This window comes from Macrotis lagotis, chromosome 2 (genome assembly GCF_037893015.1).
Source record: "Macrotis lagotis isolate mMagLag1 chromosome 2, bilby.v1.9.chrom.fasta, whole genome shotgun sequence".
Lineage (NCBI taxonomy): Eukaryota > Metazoa > Chordata > Mammalia > Peramelemorphia > Peramelidae > Macrotis > Macrotis lagotis.
This window is the reverse complement of record NC_133659.1, coordinates 266,516,716-266,536,459: the sequence shown is the minus strand read 5'-3', so window position 1 is coordinate 266,536,459 and position 19,744 is coordinate 266,516,716. Positions and strand designations below refer to the sequence as shown.

Genomic DNA, 19,744 nt, shown 5'->3' with positions numbered 1-19,744 from the left:
TGACCAAGGTTATTTTTCTAGCTGGAGAAACACAATCTTTAAGTGACTTGCCTGATGTCGCACAGGTGTCATTGGAAAAATAGAGCTACAGAGTGGGAGAGATGCTACAGAATTAGAGAAGCATAAATGTGGCTTCCTATTGCCTCCAGTAGTAAATAAAATGCTCTGTATGGCATTCAAAACATTTCATAACCTAACCCCTCCTATTTTTCCAGTTTTTTTATTCCTTACTCCCTTATACATTCTCCCTGGTAAGTATTGGATTCTTGTCTGTCCCATAAACAAGACCTTCCATCTCTTGGATCAGGACATTCTCTTTGGCTGTCTCCCCAAGCTAAAAATGCTCTTCATCCTCCCCTTAGACTACTGACCTCCCTGGTTTCCTTTAAATTCTGCCTAAAAATCTCACCCTCTCTTGTTCCCTAATCCCTCTTTTTTCCATTGTCTTCTTTCTGCTAATGATGTTCTCATTTTATCTAAATTTGCATTATGCAAATTCAATTTTATGTAAAGAATTCTCAAGGAAATCTGCATTTCCCCCCAAATCCCCCAAAACAGTTCACCACAGAAAACTGTACTCTCTCTGCTCCTGTTTCTCAACTTGGCCTGTGACCTCTCACCCACCCAAAAAACAAACAAACCCTCCAAGACATGTGAAGAGAATGCCACTGCCACAACTTTGGATCAGGGACCTGACTTGAGAGGCAGACCCCACTTGACTGGCCTAGGATTCTCCTCTTGCTCTCACTTCTTCATTTCCAGCTCCTACATGTCTTTTTTTTTCTTTTTTTAAGTTTTTGCAAGGCAATGGGGTTAAGTGGCTTGCCCAAGGCCACACAGCTAGGTAATTATTAAATGTCTGAGGCTGGATGTAAACTCAGGTACTCCTGACTCCAGGGCCGGTGCTCTATCCACTTCACCACCTAGCCGAGCCCCCTTACATGTCTTTAAAACTATTTGCTGGTACCCTTCCTCAGTGGATGAGTGAACCCTTTTCTGCCTTTCTCCTTTCCTGCCTTTCTCAAGTCCAATGGCAAATTTGAATTATATTTTTAAAAAACTGCTTTAGTAGAAGTCTATCAAATAGTCCAATTACATAAAGCAATTGTCTGTAATCCCAATTTATTCTGTAAATATCTTGCTTTACATACATTTGTTTGCATATTGTCTTCCCCCTTAGATTGTAAACTCCTTATAGACAAGAACTATTTCTTGACTCTTTTTGTATCTCCAACACTTAGCACAGTGCCTTATACCAATGTTTCTTGATTGCTATAAGTGGGAATCCTGCCTCTTGTTGATCTCTAATGACCACAGTCTCTGGTTGGCACTGACATCCTGGAGGGGGAAGGTTCACATGCTTTTTGGAGGTCTAAGCACAAAACTTCTAGGAGGAGCCATTCCTCCTGGCAAGTCATCCTGGACATGGCTCCCAAGAGGTATGTTTGATATCCAACTCCATCCTGAGTCGAGGGCCATTCCCTTAATGGACAAAGCCAGAAGGAGCTTTTTCAGACCCTGCCTTCTGATAGTGAAAAGTATAAGGTATCCCTTTCCAATACTTCATTTCAGGGGTCTCATTTTCTAGCCAGGCCTCCATTCCGCCTTAATAATCAGTGAGCTTAGAGAAATATTAAGCATGCATATTAACCTAATTCTGTTTGTTCTTTCTTGACACATTTGTCCCTCAGTAGGGCAACTCTGAAAATTAACACATATTTAATTTAATTATCTTTTTAAGGCCAAACTCACAGAGGTCATTTCCACTTGACTACTTAGTATCTTAGTGATCTTTCCTCCCTCTGAATTTCTTCTACACAGTGCTAATAGTATTTAGTTGGCATTTAGCAATATCTACCTCATATTTTAGTTTTTTGTATATACCTTTTTTCTCTTCAACAAACTTGTTGACTCATTGAGAGGAATATGTCTTTTATTTTCCTAGCAATAGCTAATATAGTTCCTTAAATATGCCAACAAGCTTGTTGATCAATTGACAATATTGCAGAAGGAGTTTTGTTAAAACCATAAATATATAATATTCTGCAAAAACTCAACAGAAAGTAGTTCCAACACCACATGGCTTCTTCTAAAAATGCAGTTCTCCCCAGGAGTGGACACTATGGATACAACTGGAGGGTGTGTTGGTAATGCTGAATCATTTTATAACATAGTCAGCCAAGCTTTCTAGTTATATATTTAGATAGCATTCTATTCATTTTGGAGGAAGCAGGTGACTGTTAACAAAAGGCTGGGAGAGTTGGCACCCTCAGGAGTTAGATGCTATTTCAGTTCTGATAATAAAAACAATTAAACAGAGATGTCTTGTGTGAACACAAATCAACACACTAGGGAAATTTTTTCCCTTCTTGCTTTCTCATGTACTTTCAATACATGATAAGAAGATTGTTGTAGTTTTTTAAATGGGGATTTCTCTTCCATGAATGAATAATGAGATTTGTCACCTTCAATTATGCTTCATATTTAATAGAATTTTGGGAGATAGAAAATAGAATTCTATTTTCTTTTATCTCAAACACCATTAAAATTTTCTATTGTTGGGACAATGGATAGAGCACCAGCCCTGGAGTCAGGAGGACCTGAGTTCAAATCCAACTTCAGACACTGAATAATTACATAGCTGCATGACCCTGGACAAGTCACTTTATCCTATTGCCTTACAAAAAAAAGTTCTAGTGCCCTTGATATGTAAGGAAAAGGAGAAGGACAGGTAGGAGAGGGAAGAAGGAGAAGCTAGGGAAGATGAGGAGGACAGAATGAAGCCCAGAAAAGAGGAGCATAGGGAGGAGGAAGAATAGAAGAAGAAGAAGAACTTATTAAATTTTATTTGAATTAATCAAGTACTTCCTATTCACATAAAAGCTGGGGGGGAAGAAAAAAACAACAAAGCAGTCCTTGAACTCAAAAACTTATATTTTACTAAGAGTGAATAAGGATTAATTAGATACGCAGATAAATAAATATGAACACAAAATAATTTTAAGAAATTAAATCAATCAATAAACATTGATACTTTGTGACACAAACTGTGTTAATAAGCAAGAAAAATTAGGCAGTTCCTCCCTTCAGTAAGCTCACTATCTAACAAAGGAGGTAGCATGAAAATAGATGCTTAGAAAAAGCGTTATACAAGATAAAAAAAGAAATTTTAAATTAATTTAAATTAAAAATGAGAAGGAAGGCATTAGATCTAAGAGAGCTTAAGAAAAGCTTCCTGTAGAAGAGAACTAACTACTGCCATTAGGGGAAGGAGGTCTTGAAGAAATCATGAAAGGCTTTATGAAGACTTAGGTACCTAATGTGTATTTTGAAGAACAACATTTTAAGAAGCAGGTTGGGGGTGGGGGTTGTCAGGAGACATGGAGACTATCAATAGAATTTCTCAAACCCACATCATTTGATGTGATATGTGGCTATTTTAATACAAATATTTTCTTTTTGCTCAAATTCCTTGGCATAGAACTTTCATATCTTTTCTCCTTATGTTCTTTATCTAATAGAGTAAAACATTCTTTACACTCTGCTTAAAGGACTTTTAAAAAAACACCATTCAATTGAATGGTTTTCTTCCTTCCTTTCTTCTCTCAACTCCTCAGGAGAATAAGCTATTGATCAAACTGTATTCTTTACACGAAGAATTCTGAATGTCTCAAAGAATGGAGGAAGGTCAAGGAGGAGAAGAGCATTAACTATATACGAGTTTTATTTATACTTTTCCCTGAAGACGTTTATCAGTATTGTACATCAGTTTCACAATGGCATGCTTGCCCAGGTTCTGGATGGTGGACAATGCTCTCGCAATTTCCCAGTCACCAATGGAGTGAAACAAGGCTATGTCCTTGCTTCCATGTTTTTAGCATGATTTTTTTAGCCATGTTAGTCAACATCTTTCCTGAAGACAAACATGGGATCAAGGTCAACTACCACAATGATGACAAATTCTTCAACTTGAAAAGGCTACAAGCCAAGACTAAAAGGGAGTATTGGTGCATGATCTTCTGTTTGCAGATGTTTGGGTACTTGATGCAGCCTCTGAACCTGAGATGCAACAAAGTAAGGATTGATTCTCTGATGCTTGTGTTAATCGATACCCTAACAGTTATTGATATCAAGAAAACATAGCTGCTCCATCAACCAGCACCACACCATTCATATATGGAACCATCGATTGCAGCAAATGGAGCAGTTTTGAATACTGGACATAAGTTCACTTGGCAGTGTACTTTCCAGGGAGGTACACATTGATAATGAGGTTGACACACATATCACCAGAGCTAGCTCAGGGAAGTTCTGGAAAAAAATGTGGGAGAGAAGAGGTGTTAGACTGACTACCAAACTGATTATCAAGTATACCCTTATTGTTATATACCTGTGAAACTGGACAGTCTGCCAGCACCATGGCAGGAAGTTGAATTGATTCTATTTAAATTGTCTTAGGAAGATTCTGAGGATCACCTGGCAGGAGAAGACACACACACACACACACACACACACACACACACACACACACACACATGCTAGTCCTCTTTTGAGCTAAACTGCCTTATCATTTAAACCTTACTATAGAAAGCTCAACTATAATGAACAGGACATGTTGGATGAATACTGAATGTACACTTGCCAAAAAGATTTATAGAGAACTCATGTGGGCTAAGCTCTCACTGGGCGGGGGGGGGGGGGGGGGGATCAGAAAAGCAATACAAGGACACTTAAGGTCTCTCTTAAGAACTTTGGATTCAGTTGTCCAGTATGGGACCACACATCATGGTATGGTCTCAGCAGACAAGGTACTATGTTCTATAAGCAATGCAGAACTGAAGAAGCTCATTGGAAACATGAGATGCACAAATTTAGAAAACCCACTCCAAGTGTTCATATGAACCATTTGTGCCTGACCTATGCCAGAGCATTCTAAACCACTAACTGGTCTGATCAACCACAGTCAGACACTCTGTAACTTGTCTCTAACATAATGATATCCTTTGGATCTTCTTTGATAACAGAGGACTCTATAACCTGCTTCTAACCAATTATTGAGTCAATTATTAATCCTTTGTTTACTTAACCCTTCTTCCCTCAAGTCTGAACCAGGGTATCTCAGGACTTAACTTTTATTTCAAATGACTTATACTTTGAATTACACTAATAGTTGTAAGAGGTGGAAACAGCCAAATTAGATGAAGAAAACAATCAGATTGAATTTTTGAATCATAATAGAGACAGGAAATGTCCCAGTTTAAAACCAGATATCCTGGACTTGAACCCGACTACCATCAATTATCTGTTTGATCTTAGTTAAGTTGCTTCTCTCTGACTTTTTTTCAGAATGATGTAGTTGGATTTTAGTATTCCAACTCTGAATCCATGATTCTCTAGCTCTGGAGTTCTTAACCTGAGGTTCATGATTTAAAAAAACACATATATTTAATACAATTTTAGTAATTTTTGTTTCTTTTAAGACATTATGCATTTGATTTTGTGAATTTAAAAATATTCTTCTGAGAAGTGATCCATAGGTTCCCCCAGACTGGCAAATGGGTCTAGGACATCAAAAAAGATCAAGAATCCCTACTCTAGGAAAACATATGAATGGAAGAAGTAATAAAAATGACATCAAGGGGCAGCTAGGTGGCACAGTGGATAGAGCACCAGCCCTGGAGTTAGGAGTACCTGAGTTCAAATCCAGCCTCAGACACTTAATAATTACCTAACTGTGTGGCCTTGGGCAAGCCACTTAACCCCATTTGCCTAACAAAAACCTAAAAAAAATGACATCAGATATGTGTTATTTTGAAATCCTAAACTGAAAGTAGTGAGTTGTCCTCTTTCCTTTTTTCTCACTTTTAATCTCTTCTTATCATTTTTAGAACAATAAATGATCATAGTGTAGCTGCGACTCAAAAATAACAGATAATGGTTTATAACCTCACACTGAGAAGCACTCAAACTTCTATTCTCCAAAAAGGAAAAAAAAATGAAATAAAGAATGTAGCCTGTGTTTAAAAATAAGCTATTGTATCTCAGAATGGAGATGGGAATGTTAATTAAGGGTGTTTGCATGAACAAGTCACACTTCATTGTCCTCCCAGTTCTGGTTGCCAATTGCTTTGCTGGTAAGGAGTCAAGAAAAACACTCTCTAGAGGCTACTGAAGTCTTAGGAGAGACGCATTTTATCAAGGAGGCTCGGAAGCCTATGCCACTGGGTGCTGGCTGCTTGATGAACTGGTTCTTTTCATCTCAGCAATGACATCTGGCCTCCCAGGGAGATGCATACTGCTTAAGTCTGCTAAAGGATAATGGGGCTCACGTGCCAAAAATAGGTGATGACTGAACTTTTCAATGACTTTTTATTTCCCCAATATGTTATTATTATTCTTTTGACTTTGTCCTTATCCTGTGGTTTTCTGAGTCGTAATAAAATAAGTGATGTCTTTTGAAAAAAGCCAGGTAGATAGGTCAGTAAGATTTACCTTCCCAAAATTGGTAGATTTAAACATTGTACAAGTTGGAAATGATAAGAGGATGAAGAGGTTTTATTTTAAAATGCTTCTTCTGTGTCTTACAATGTTGGTGTTCAGTTAAATTCAACCAGCTATGATTAATATAGATAACATAGATAACAAAATTATTTAAATTTAAGATTTAACATAATTATATAAGCATAACATTAAATTACTGTCTATCGGGGGAGGGGGAGGGGGAGGAAAGAGGAGGGACAAAAATGTGGGAAAAAAACCTTACCAAAAAAATGATTGTTTTGGAAAAATAAATAAATAAATAGTCAATGGTATTATAGCTTTCTTGAATTTTAAAAAAAATCAAAGTGTTCTGTATGGATTTGTTTTGGGGACAGAGATGGAGAACCCAGGATTTCACTTGGTGAAGTGGCTGCAATAGATCTTGAAATGGACTTTATGGCTTATTTCAGTATGACACAATAACTTATTTTTGTTTTGGTTTTTGCAAGGCAGTAGCTAAGCAATTATTAAATGTTTGTGGCTGCATTTGAACTCAGGTCATTCTGACTCCAGGACCAGATGATAACTTTTCAATATGTCTTCTTTCTTAATCTCTTTCCTCCCTCCCCTCCCTCCAGTTAATTCTTTGATTTTTAAGATGATTCATTTTCTGCTCTTTTTATGTCTATGATTAGTAAAGTAGTAGTTCTTTTAAAAATAAGTTTGTAGAAGTTACATTGCAAATGGATGTGAAGAACCAGATGTTCAGTAAGTAAAGGAAGGCTACCTGAGAAAGCAAATGACTTGGGTTCTATATCTTTGCTGTTAAAATCTTATTTTGCCTTCTATCCCTCACTCAAAAAATTTGTGCTTTTGGAGAGAAGTGAAAATCCTGATTGATGAAACAATATAGATCTATCTAAAGCTGTTATTTAGATATTTAATTTAGGTATCTAAATCAATGAGTTTGAGGGGTGGTATTTTATATGGTCATATGTTTTGCATATTGAATTTTTATATTCTTGTATTGTTGTTGAAGATAAACTATCTCCTTAGTAATTCAAGCTAACTAAATAATTATCAGGTTAAGAACACGTATGTCTCTATACCAATGAAATCACTATACATGAAAATGTATCCATGCTGTATATTTTCCATGTTTGTCAAATTCCTTTATCTTATTGCCAGTTTTCCAGCAAGAATGGATGGATGAATAATATGTTGTGAAATTGAGAGGAGGAGAAAAGGAAGGAGTGAGTGAGAAATTTAGACAGTCTAAAAATAAAAGGTGTCAATAAAATTTATTTTAAAATAAAGATGAGTTAAAGAGCCTTCTATCATCAACAGGTTCTCCTGCAACCTAGTCTAGAAAACTAGAGATCAACAAAATTTGTCTTACTTAGAAAAACTAGTGCTGAAAATATAATGGACCAATTCAATGTAGAGAAGGAAGGGAACTGCATCAAGAAAAGCAAAATCTCAGAGATTATAAATTTGATAGAAAAAAATCTTGCTACTTCTAGAAAATGTTCTATTAGAAGCTTAAAGCAGAGTTTCAGTTCAGATTTTCAAAGTCTCTTACATAAATTTGAGAGAGAGAAGGAACCAAGTATCTATCAAGGCACTGTGTTAAACATTTTGCAAATGTTATCTCATTAGATCCTTACAATCACTTTGGGAAATGAAATTACTCCCCCCCCCCTTTTACATATGAAGAAACTGAGGGAGATGGAATCTAAGTAACTTGCCTAAGGCCACAGAGCTAGTAAGTAATTTAAGAAAGAGTCAAATGTAGGTTTTCTTGAATTCAGACCCAGCAGTCTAATTACTCTTGCACCTCACTGCCTGGATAAATAGATAGATAGACAGACAGACGTAAAGACATATATAGGGATATAGGTATCCTTATTTATTTATTTAGATAGATAGATAGATAGATAGATAGATAGATAGATAGATAGATAAAACATAAGGGAGATAGATATCCCTTTCTCCAGATATATTTATGTAAAATAGATAAGACATATATAGAAAGAGATAGGTATCTATATATACATTATATATATATATATATATATATATATTTAGCTAGCTAGGCAGATAGGTAGACAGACAGACAGATAAGCATCTATAGAGATATAGGTATCTCTATATTTATTTATTTATTTAGATAGAGAAGTCATAAGAGAAATAAGTATCCCTCTGTGTGTGTATATATATATAATTTATGTAAGATGGATTGATAGATAAGACATATATAGAAATAGATAGACACCTCTAAATATATTTATTTATATAGGTAGGTAGATAGATAGATGATGGATAGGATATATGTAATAAGATGTAGATATCAATATATTTATTTAGATTGATTGATGTTTGCCCTTCCTTCTTGAAGAAGATCAGGACATCAGGGAGGTGATACCATGACAAGTACATAAATTAGATTTGCATGAGGGGCTGCTGTGCTAACTCACCAGCCTCCAGTGACCAGATATGGATCAGGACAACTGGAGCTGGCCCAAGTTAAGTGACTTGATCAAGGTCACACAGCTAGTACATGTCAAATGTCTGAGTTCAAATTCAAACTCCTGACCTTCTGAGTGATTGATTGATTGATTGATTTAGATAAATCGATAGATAAGACATATATAGAGAGATATATAGGTACCTCTACATATTTATTTAAATAGATAGGATAGATAGATATAACTATCTTTCTGTATATTTATTTAGATATAGATATGGATATGTCTAAGGATATTGATATAGATCTATAAATATACACATATTTACTTGTATTTGTATAGTTTATATAATTTTTATTTATTTGCATTTATATAGAGATATATATGTATAAGCATATATATACCCATGATTATACGCATATACCTGTATATATGCATACATTCATGGATATATATGCTTATACAGTATATGTATATATTATGGATGTATACAGGCACATGTATGCACAAAGATATTTACTATTGAATATGTATACATATATTATACACACACACACACACACACACCTGGAAAATAATTTAATTGATTTGAGAAGGGGCAAGGGTGTGATGAAAGATATGTAATTTCATCCTTGTAACAAACTCTAGGTGTGAAAAATCCCTCCACAAGTACACATCAGCAATCTATAGATTTTGAGAATTACCTAAGATACCCAGAGATTAAAGAAATAGTTGATGATCCCCCAGTTAATATATATATATATATATATATATATATATATATATATATATAAATATATATATTTCAGAAGCTAGACTTCCCAGGTCTTTCTGATTCCAAAACCAGCTCCTACTCACCATGCCAAAATGCATTTTCTCAAAATTAAATTATTGTACAGGCTACAGTCTAAAGCAAATTCAACCTCTTGTCAGCTTACAAAGAAAGGGAGTATTTGATTTTTGTCTCTGTATCCTCAGAACACAACACAGTGGCTCAGACATAGTAGATATTCCATAAATGCTTGTTTGTTGATTGATAACATTGTGGAATCACTTTTACAATTATTTTAATGAGGCATTTTTCACAACTTATGTTTGCTATTTTTCTCTTATAACTACTCTCCTGGAAAATGTAATCTTCTGGAAATAATACCTATTAAAATTGCTTGGATTTGAGAAAACCACATTGTTCAATAACATAGTTTCTTAAAACAATTTGCATTAATTTGGCAAGATTTTTTTAAGATTTCCTCTGTAAACCTATTTATTTTATTTTCTGCATTTAACAAAGCCATTCTGAGGTAAGGGCCATAGGTTTCATCAGATCGCCAAAAAGGCCTATGGCACTATGGAAAAAAAAAGATTTAAGAAGTCCTGATCTCCAGTATTTGGCACTATTTTTGAAATAGATTTTGATTTGATGACAGCAGGAACCCTGGGTTAGAGTGGCAAAATAACACTTTTATTTTAGTCTGACTTCTAATTAAATCTGGTTAAATCAGTTTTCTGGGAAGTTCAAAACTGCTTTGATTCCATTTCTTCCTTTTCAATTTGCTTTCTCCTTGCCCTCTAGATAACTCAGCAATTGCTCTGGACTGAATTTGTTGTTAGGGGTTCCACCCATTTGAACAATGCTACTCAAGAAAAACAGTGAGTTCTTTAAATGAAATGTGTTCCAAGACCAATAAAAGCTCTTCATATTTTCTTTATTTTTCCTAGAAATGTGTACTCTACTGGCCAGAAAAGAGAGGGATATATGGAAAGGTTGAAGTCTTGGTTCTTGGTGTGAAAGAATGTGATAACTACACTGTCCGAAACCTTACCCTAAAGGTAAGAAAAATCCTTCTTCAAAATAAATATTAAAATTATAAAAAATCAAGTTTATTTCATTATATAGTAAAATTCACATCTATTACTAAAATTATTTTCTAGAAAATCTGCTTTGAAATCAGTGATACTTATTAAAATAGTCACACTAGATTTAAAGGAAATTCAAAAATTTTGTAATTATAAAATAAATTAAAATCAGGTCCTACATTTATTTTAACCAGTTTGAATATGCAAATCAATTTAATGAGTATAAATAGACCCTTACCTTTATGATGGGTCTTATGATTTTTTTCATAGATAAAGGATTCCTAATTTAATTTGTTGAAAGGCATTTAAAAATAGAAATTCAACTACTTTTTCCTATTTACAGCTGAGGTATTACCATAGTGAAGGGGGGAAAAATTGCTTGGACTTGACCATTATTAACTAAGACTTGGCAGCTGTGAAAAAAGAAAATCTGTGCTGGTGGGTGGTAAGACAAGAGAGAGGTGCTAATGAAATCTTCAAAAACTTAGAGTTAATTTTTAGTGACTTACCCCAGACCAGACTCTTTCACAGCAGGACTACATATTATTCACTGATGCTTGAGAATATCCTAGGAGATATGGTCATGAAATTATTTTCACTGTGTGATAATAGACCACAGAGATATTGACCTTATTTAGATCATCATGTAAAAGCTAAATAAAATCTGGATAGTAATTGATTTCTTTGAGAAACTTTTAGTAAGTGGATATGTATATATATATATATATATATATATAATATATATAAATCTGTGATAAGCAAATAAATAAAAAGTTTATATATATATTTATGTGTATGGTTTTATGCTAAATATGTGTGATTTTAATAACTAAATGAAAGACATAATTAGTTCATTTAAAAGGATGAGAGGATGCCACATTCTCACATCTAAGTTAAAATTTATCAAAGTGAGGTCTTCTCAAAAATGTACACATTTCCAAATGATCATAAGACAATGTTAATACTGTAATGGATCTGTCTGTGATCTTGTCAATGGTGGATGTGTTGATTGTATCTCATCCATGCCTTCTCATCTTGTATGAATCTTATTGGACCCAAGAATTCCATTTCTAAATAAGGTATATAGTACTTGGAACACAATAAATCACTTTGAGGTTCAGTCCATGGACTGGATGTCATTCTGGTCCATTGTGTGACTGAGGTATGTTTTTGTTGCCTTTGTTACTCTTTTCAGCAAGGAAGTCACACCCAGCATGTGAAACATTACTGGTATACATCTTGGCCGGATCATAAAACTCCCGACAGTGCTCAGCCCCTCCTCCAACTCATGCTGGATGTGGAAGAGGACAGAATTGCCTCTTCGGGTAGAGGACCTATAATTGTACACTGCAGGTAATGCTCACATAGACCCTTTTCTGATAGAAGATTTCTAATTAAGAAGTAGGTATTAATAGATTCTCTAGCTAAGGAATAGGGATTTATGGACTAAGTATCAGGAAGCTAGTGCATTTCAAATCCAGCCTCAGACACTTACTAGCTGCATGACCCTGGGGAAGTCACTTAACCTTATTTGCCTCTATTTACTCATCTGTAAAATGAGTTGGAGAAAGACATACCAAACAACTCCAGTATCTTTACCAAGAAAAGCCTAGATGGGGTTATGACTAGTCAAGGACCAAAATAGCTCAACAACAGCAGCAGCATAGAATTTGCTATGTATGAGTTATCTTGAAAAGCAAACATTTTGGGGTGGCTAGGTGGCGCAGTGGATAAAGCACCAGCCCTGGAGTCAGGAGTACCTGGGTTCAAATCCGGTCTCAGACACTTAATAATGACCTAGCTGTGTGGCCTTGGGCAAGCCACTTAACTTCATTTGCCTTGGAAAAAGCCTAAAAAAAATATAAAGTTGAAAAGCAAACATTTCAGTGAAGCTAGATGATTCCATTGTTTTGAATTCCCTTTCATCATCCATCACTGGATATAATGATAAAAAGAACAACAATATTCCAGGCTTTATAAAATTCATCATATTTTATCCTCACAATATTCCTGTAAGGTAGATGCTATTACTACATTTTATAGATGAGGAAACTGAAGCTGAGGGAAGCTAAGTAAGTTTTCCAGAGTCACAAAGCTAGTAAATGAAATCATATTTGAACTCAGATCTTCTTTGGTCTCTAGGCCACAGTTCTCTATCTACTGAATCACCTAACTGCCACAGTAACATTATTGAGCCATTCAAAGAAAATTCTTCTTCTTCTATGTCAGTAGAGATGTAAAACTAATATCTCAACTTTAAAAAATAAAAATAGAAAATCCCCATGAATTTGCATCATTCCAATCTACATATTGCCCAATCAAACTGAATCAAACTAAGCTTATGACAAAATTATTCAGATTGTGGCCATGCCTCTTTGGAATTACATATAGATCTTTGCTTTATGGTACAAGGACTTATAGTCAGATACATCTCAGTTTGAATCCTGCCTCAGACACTTAGTTACTGTGTGACCTTGGGCAAGACATTTAACCTCTTTATGCCTCAGTTTCTTCATCTGAAAAATGGGGATAATAATAATAGTGATAGCACTTGATTTTCAGGGTAATTAGCATCAAAATAAGATGACATGTATAAGGTACTGTGTGAAATCTTAAAGCATTCTATAAATGTTATTATCATGCCAGTGACTGATAAATTCAATATGGCAGAGTTTAGAAGTTAATTGAATAACAAAAGACTAAATAGTCTCTCAAAAATAACCCCTCTTGGAAAACTATACTTTTTATTACCTTTGTTTTGATTTAAATTTATTTATGTGAGACCTTATGACCTGGTAACTAAAATACTAGGTTTGGTGTTGATCAGTTGTTTACTACTCTTTGTGACCCCACTTTGGAGTTTTCTCTGTAAAGATTCTGGAATAGTGTTCCATTTCCTTCTCTGGCTCATTTTACAGATGAGAAAACTGAAGAAAACAGGGCTAAATGACTTGCCTAGTCATTGGTTATGGCTTCATTCATTGTCACTGAACCATTCATCCCAAAGGACTTCCACTAACACAGCTAATAAGGGTCCAAGATTTGAACTCACAAAGAAGAGTCTTCTTGGTCCAGCGCTATATTCATTGTACCACCTTGCTGAAGTTAGAGAGACCTGGGTTCAAATCCTGTTTCCAAAACATAGCTGTTAGGAAAGTCACTTGATTTCTCTGATCTTCAATAATCTCATACACAAAATGGGGATAACAATACCTGGAGCCCTGAATTCACGGGATTGTTGTGAAGTTCAACAGAGACAATGTATTTAAAGGGTTTTGTAAATTCAAAAGAACCACAGTACTAGGCTTGGGATCAGGGGACCAGGAAACCCTATATTTTCAATCACAACTCTGAGAGCTACACTAGCAAGTTGTTAGACCTCCTAGTATCCCAGTTGACTCTATTTCTGGAAGTTTTCACCTTGGAGTTCATTACTCTAATTAAATCACAGTTCTGGACCAATAAATATAAAATAATAATTATCATGTTGTTTTCTTTTTCTTTTTTTTTTCCAGTGCTGGAATAGGCAGAACTGGGTGTTTTATTGCCACATCCATTGGCTGTCGACAATTGAAAGAGGAAGGAGTGGTGGATGCACTCAGCATTGTCTGTCAGCTTCGGGTAGACAGGTGAGTTACCAAGAGAACCGAATCCTTCTTAGAGCAAAGAAACATTGACCAGTAAGGAGGTCCATTTTAACTGACCTTCAATGTTTTAATTCTAAGTGGCTCCAAGCAATTAAGTATCAATGCCATAAGTATGAAGCACAAGGGGCATGTATGTATAGGTTGCATTTAAAAAGTCACATGAAGAAATCATTGCTTGAGTTGCAAACCATCTGAAGCCCCCCATTCTGAAGGCCCTCCTTAGCAGTTCCATTTTTATGTCACATTGTGTTCATGGTGTGAGCTGTTAACATCTCCTTCCTTCCCCTCATTTTTTCTGTTTCTTTTTCTGTTCTCTGTATTTCCATGTTCTTTGAATCACTGATGTTCAACACTAGAATCCACTAAAATGGTCCATATGTGGGATGATGAAAAGGGTTGTTTCAGGGAGGGAAGATATGATAAACATTGCATAATATAATAATATAATCTATGCTTTATGGCATAGACTGCCATATTTTATTTCTCCATAACTGAAGCATGTAATATATATTTAAGGTAGGAGGGATGGAAAAGAGTGGCAGTAAGGACAATATGGAAGTACTTTGGGATGAATGGTTCAGTGACAGTGAATGAATGAAGCCATAACCAATGACTACGTCTTTGACCAAGAAAACTGGAATTTAGATAGCACTATGACAGTCCTTGTAGGAAAGCTAGGTATACAATGGATAAAGCATGGGACCTGGAGTCAGGAAGATTTGAGTTTAAATCTGAACTCATATACTTACTAGCTGTGTGACCCTGGACAAATTATTTAACCCCTACTTGCCATAGTTTCTCATTTGTAAATGGAGACACAATGGAGAAGGAAATGGCAAGCCACTCTTGTATCTTTGCCAAGAAAACTTGTGGACAAAGTTGATGGGGTCATGTAGAGTTGGACATGGCTGAATAACTGAATAACAAATGTCCATCTTTTTACTCTTACAAAAGCTAGATACAACTAATAAACAAGAAAATTAGTTAAAATAGGAAAGTTCTTGGCTGAGAGGCAGACAATAAGTATTTATTAAGGACTAGCTGTGTCAGACATTAAGTGTTGTGTGCTTGGGATATAATTAGGAGAGAGACAGACAGAGATAGAGAGCAAAGACAGGCAGAACAAAGATAGAGACAGAGATGGACAGAGAGACAGAGACACACAGTCAGAGACAGAGATAGAGATAGAAATAGAGATGAGCGACAGAGACAGAAACAGAGAAGAGACAGACAGACACAGAGACAGAGTCAGACACAGAGATAGAAAGACGGAGATAGAATCAGTGAGAAACAGATAAAAAGACAGAGAGAAAGAAAGAGACAGAGTTAGAGACAAGAGACAGAAACAGAATTAGACATAGAGACAGAGACAGATAGAGATGGAGAGACAGACACTGAGATAGAAAGACACCCAGAGATAGACACATAGATAGACACAGAGACAGAACAGAGACAGACACTGAGAGATAGAGATAAACAGATGCGCGCACACGCACGCGCACACACACACACACACACACACACACACACACACACACTAGAAAGACACACAAACACAGAGACAGGCAGATAGAGACAGAGACAGAGATAGACAGACAGACACACACAGAGAGAGAGAGAGAGAGAGAGAGAGAGAGAGAGAGAGAGAGAGAGAGAGTCTTTGCTTTCATGAATCTTACTAAATAAGGGGTATGAGGGGAACTTTGCCTTGAAGGGTTGAAGGGGCAGAGTCATCCTATAGTCATAAGGGGAAGGGAATGAAGGATGACTGGCCTGGGTCCCATCACAAAATGAAGGTCCCAGGAAGAACTCACCAAAGGGAGAAGGAGGCTAGCAGAGTAAAAGGATATTCCAAGGTGAGAAGGTCCCAGGGACTGAGGGAAGTTCGAGGGTGAAAAAGAAGGCATGGAAGCAAAGTCCAGATCATCAGAATCAGAGCTGGGAAGGAAGACATGTTTCCTTTCCCTACTACAAATTTCCTGCCTGGCCCCACCCTGTTCCTTCCCCTCAGAAAAATACCTCCCCCTCCCCAAGCTAAGAGCCTCAGGGGTCTCTGTCCCTTCATGACCAGGCAGCTTCTTGGAGTTCCCCTCTCCCTCAATCTTTTTGCTTCAGTTTCTAAATTCTCTCCTCTCTCTCTCTGTCTCAAAATCTCTGATTTGAGGTTGCCTCTTATTACTATTGTCCCAGGAATCAGACTTGCTAGATATGATTCTGCAATGAATGGAATATTTCAAGGGTCAGTCTAATGAAGCAGAATGAGTCTTTACCATGGCAGTCTCTTTTCCCCTCTGTATTTCCCTCTACATATTATTTTCATATAGAAATTCTGAGTTGAGTGTCCAGAGATGGGACTTCTACAACTGTCTCTATCAGCAATTAGCTGTGTGACTTTAGATAAACCATCTCACTTCCTTGGGCTCTGTGGAAGCTCAGAATCATCGAATTGGAGAGTAAGAAGGGACTACTGCTGTCTAACCCAGACAGAAAAGAAGTCCCTACTATAACATACTCCATAAATACCTCAGTTTGACCTCAAAGGAGGGAGAACTCACCAACTATCCAGGCAACCTTGCTCTTCTTTGAACCAGTTCTTATTGCTGATATTTATCAAGTGCCTACTATGTCTTAGGCATTGTGCTAAAATGCTTTCCTAATTTTTTTTAAATTTTTTTTGGTGGGGCAAATGGGGTTAAGTGACTTGCCCAAGGCCACACAGCTAGGTAATTGTTAAGTGTCTGAAGCCAGATTTGAACTCAGATACTCCTGACTACAGGACCCTGTGTTTTCCTAATATTGATCCTAAATATGCTTCTATGTAATTTTTATCTGGGGCACCTAGATGTCTCAGTGGATAGAACTCTAGGTCTAGAGTCAGGAACAACTGAGTTCAAATGTGAGCTCCATCACTTACTATACAGACAAACATAGAAAGATAGAGACAGACACAGACACACAGAGAGAGAGAAAAACAAGAGATAAACACATAGATAAAGAAAGACAGACACAGACACAGTTAAGTGACCTTGGGCAAATCACTTAACTTGTTTGTCTAGGAGGTGGCTTAGTGGATAGAGTTCTGAGTCTGGAGTCAAGATTTGAGTTCAAATCCAGACTCAGAAACTTATTAGCTATATCACCCTGGACAAGTAATCTCTGTTTAACTAATCCACTGAAGAAAGAGCAAACCACTGTAGTATCTTTGCTGTCATGAGGTCACAAAGAGTTGGAAACAACTGGTTTAAATGGACATGGGCAATAGCAATGTCTACTCACTTTTCTTGGTTCTGTCCTCTGGAGTCATATCAAATAAGTTTAGTCTTTGACAGCCCTATAAATGGCTGAAGTCAGTTATCATGTGTCCCCTGCATCATCTCTTCTTCCAAATTAAACATTCCCAATTTCTTCAAGGCTCTCATGAATTCAAGGCTCTTCGCTCTCCTGGTTGACCCCTTCTGGACACTCAGTGATTTATCAGTGTCCAAAACTGGGTACAGTGCTTCCAGAGGATATCTGATGAGGACAGTGAGACTGCCTTGGTTTCTTTAACTGTAGAATACATGGATTGAATTTCCTTTAAATGTCTATGGCTTTTCTGGCTGCTGACAGGCTAGGGGTAGAGAATTCAATTCACCTCATATCTTCTTGTTTGTAGATATTTTATGGAGTGTTTCAAGGACTTCAACGGAGTACTTATATATAAAATATGCTAGTATTGTGAGTGAGTGTATCAATGAAAAGGAGTAATGAATAAGAGAAGTGTACCTAAATATAATAATATGTTACATGTGTGGCCCATAGATGATATACATTATTTCATTTGATCCCCACATGGATCAAATTATTATTGCTGGTCTTATAAGAAGTATTTACATATTTACAATTCTTTCTTTGCCAGCAAAGTCCCAAAACTTTCCATAAACATCACGTATGAATTTATTGTAAATTCAATAGTATCAGATTTTTATTATTTTCCCTTGTCTTTTTCCACTTTTCTCTTTCTGCAATGTGTTTTTACCCTTGCAGCTATTCCTTCTGTCTCTTTTATATGCCTATATGTATCAGCATTTCTGATCTTCCAGAAAGTCTTTATTACTGTGATTCTAATTCTTTGTTATTCTTTTAATAAGACCTCTTAGGTTGTTTCTTTGTAACTTAATAACTTTAGCTTGCCTACCCCCACCATCTTGGCTCACAAAGGTTTCCCCTATAGTGCATTCATGTTCAGAGAAGCAGAGGATTTTGGAGCTAAAAGAAACCTTGGGAGACATTTAGACTAACCCATATTCCCAGAATATCTTCTTGCTTGCAGATCCTGCAACTAGTAATCCAGCCTTTCCTTCAGAATTTCCAACAATGATGAATCCACAAACTATCAAGTCTAACACATCTTTTGGAAGTGTGGTGCTAGTTCTAAGTGTTAGGCAGTTTTCCCATATATCTAATCTCAATTTGTCTCTGTAAGGTTTATCCCTTGCTGCTAGTTCTGCTCTATAAGGACAAGAAGAATAAGTAAAGTCCCTCTTTCATTGGAAAAATCTTTAGAAACATGGAGATAGCTATCCTATCCTCCCTCAGCCTTTTCTTTGCCAAGCTAATGACCCCTAAGGGCTCTTTCATGTGTAATGAAATCAATGAAATCATGGTTAAGTCCCTACTATGCACTGTTACGCTTTTCTTCCCACACAAGAAACTGTGTTAAGTCCTAGGGATACAAAGAAGAAAAAGTTCCTGTTCACAAAGACATCTCAATCTAATTGGGAAGTCAAAAGGCAAACAACAATATCCTAGCAAGATCTGTAAAGGATAAGTTGGAGATAATCAATAGAAGGAAGACACTAACTTAAGAGGGAGAAGAGAAAATGTTTCTTGTAGATGGTGGGATTTTAGCCAGGACTAGAAGGAAGCTAAGAGATGGTGATGAGGAGGGACAGAATTCTACAGGGCAGTCATTGAAAATGTCCAAAACTGGGGGCAGCTAAATAGTGCAGTTGATAGAGCCCTGGCCCTGGAGTCAGGAGGACCTAAGTTCAAATTTGTCCTCAGACACTTAATACTTTAGTTGTTTGACCTTGAGCAAGTCACTTAATCCCATTGCCTTACAAAAACTAAAACAACAGCAACAAAAACTCTTCTGAGTGGAAGATGGAGCATCTATTGGGAGACTCAGTTAGATGGTCCATGCCTTTGGATTGCAGAATATATGGAAGGCATTAAGGTAGAAGAAGATTTAAAAGGTAGGAGGTAAAACTCAAATTTCTTATTTCTCACTATCTTCTGATGCTCTCTTGT

General features: G+C 36.4%; 1 protein-coding gene across 1 annotated transcript in view; it reads left to right on the top strand.

The window, feature by feature from the left end:
- Window positions 1-19,744, top strand: part of PTPRR (protein tyrosine phosphatase receptor type R) — a 311,109-nt gene that overhangs the window by 250,181 nt on the left and 41,184 nt on the right. The window contains exons 9-11 of the mRNA XM_074226146.1: window positions 10,668-10,778; window positions 12,001-12,158; window positions 14,321-14,434. Of these exons, the coding sequence (XP_074082247.1) occupies window positions 10,668-10,778; window positions 12,001-12,158; window positions 14,321-14,434 (383 nt within the window). The remainder of the gene's footprint in view (window positions 1-10,667; window positions 10,779-12,000; window positions 12,159-14,320; window positions 14,435-19,744) is intronic.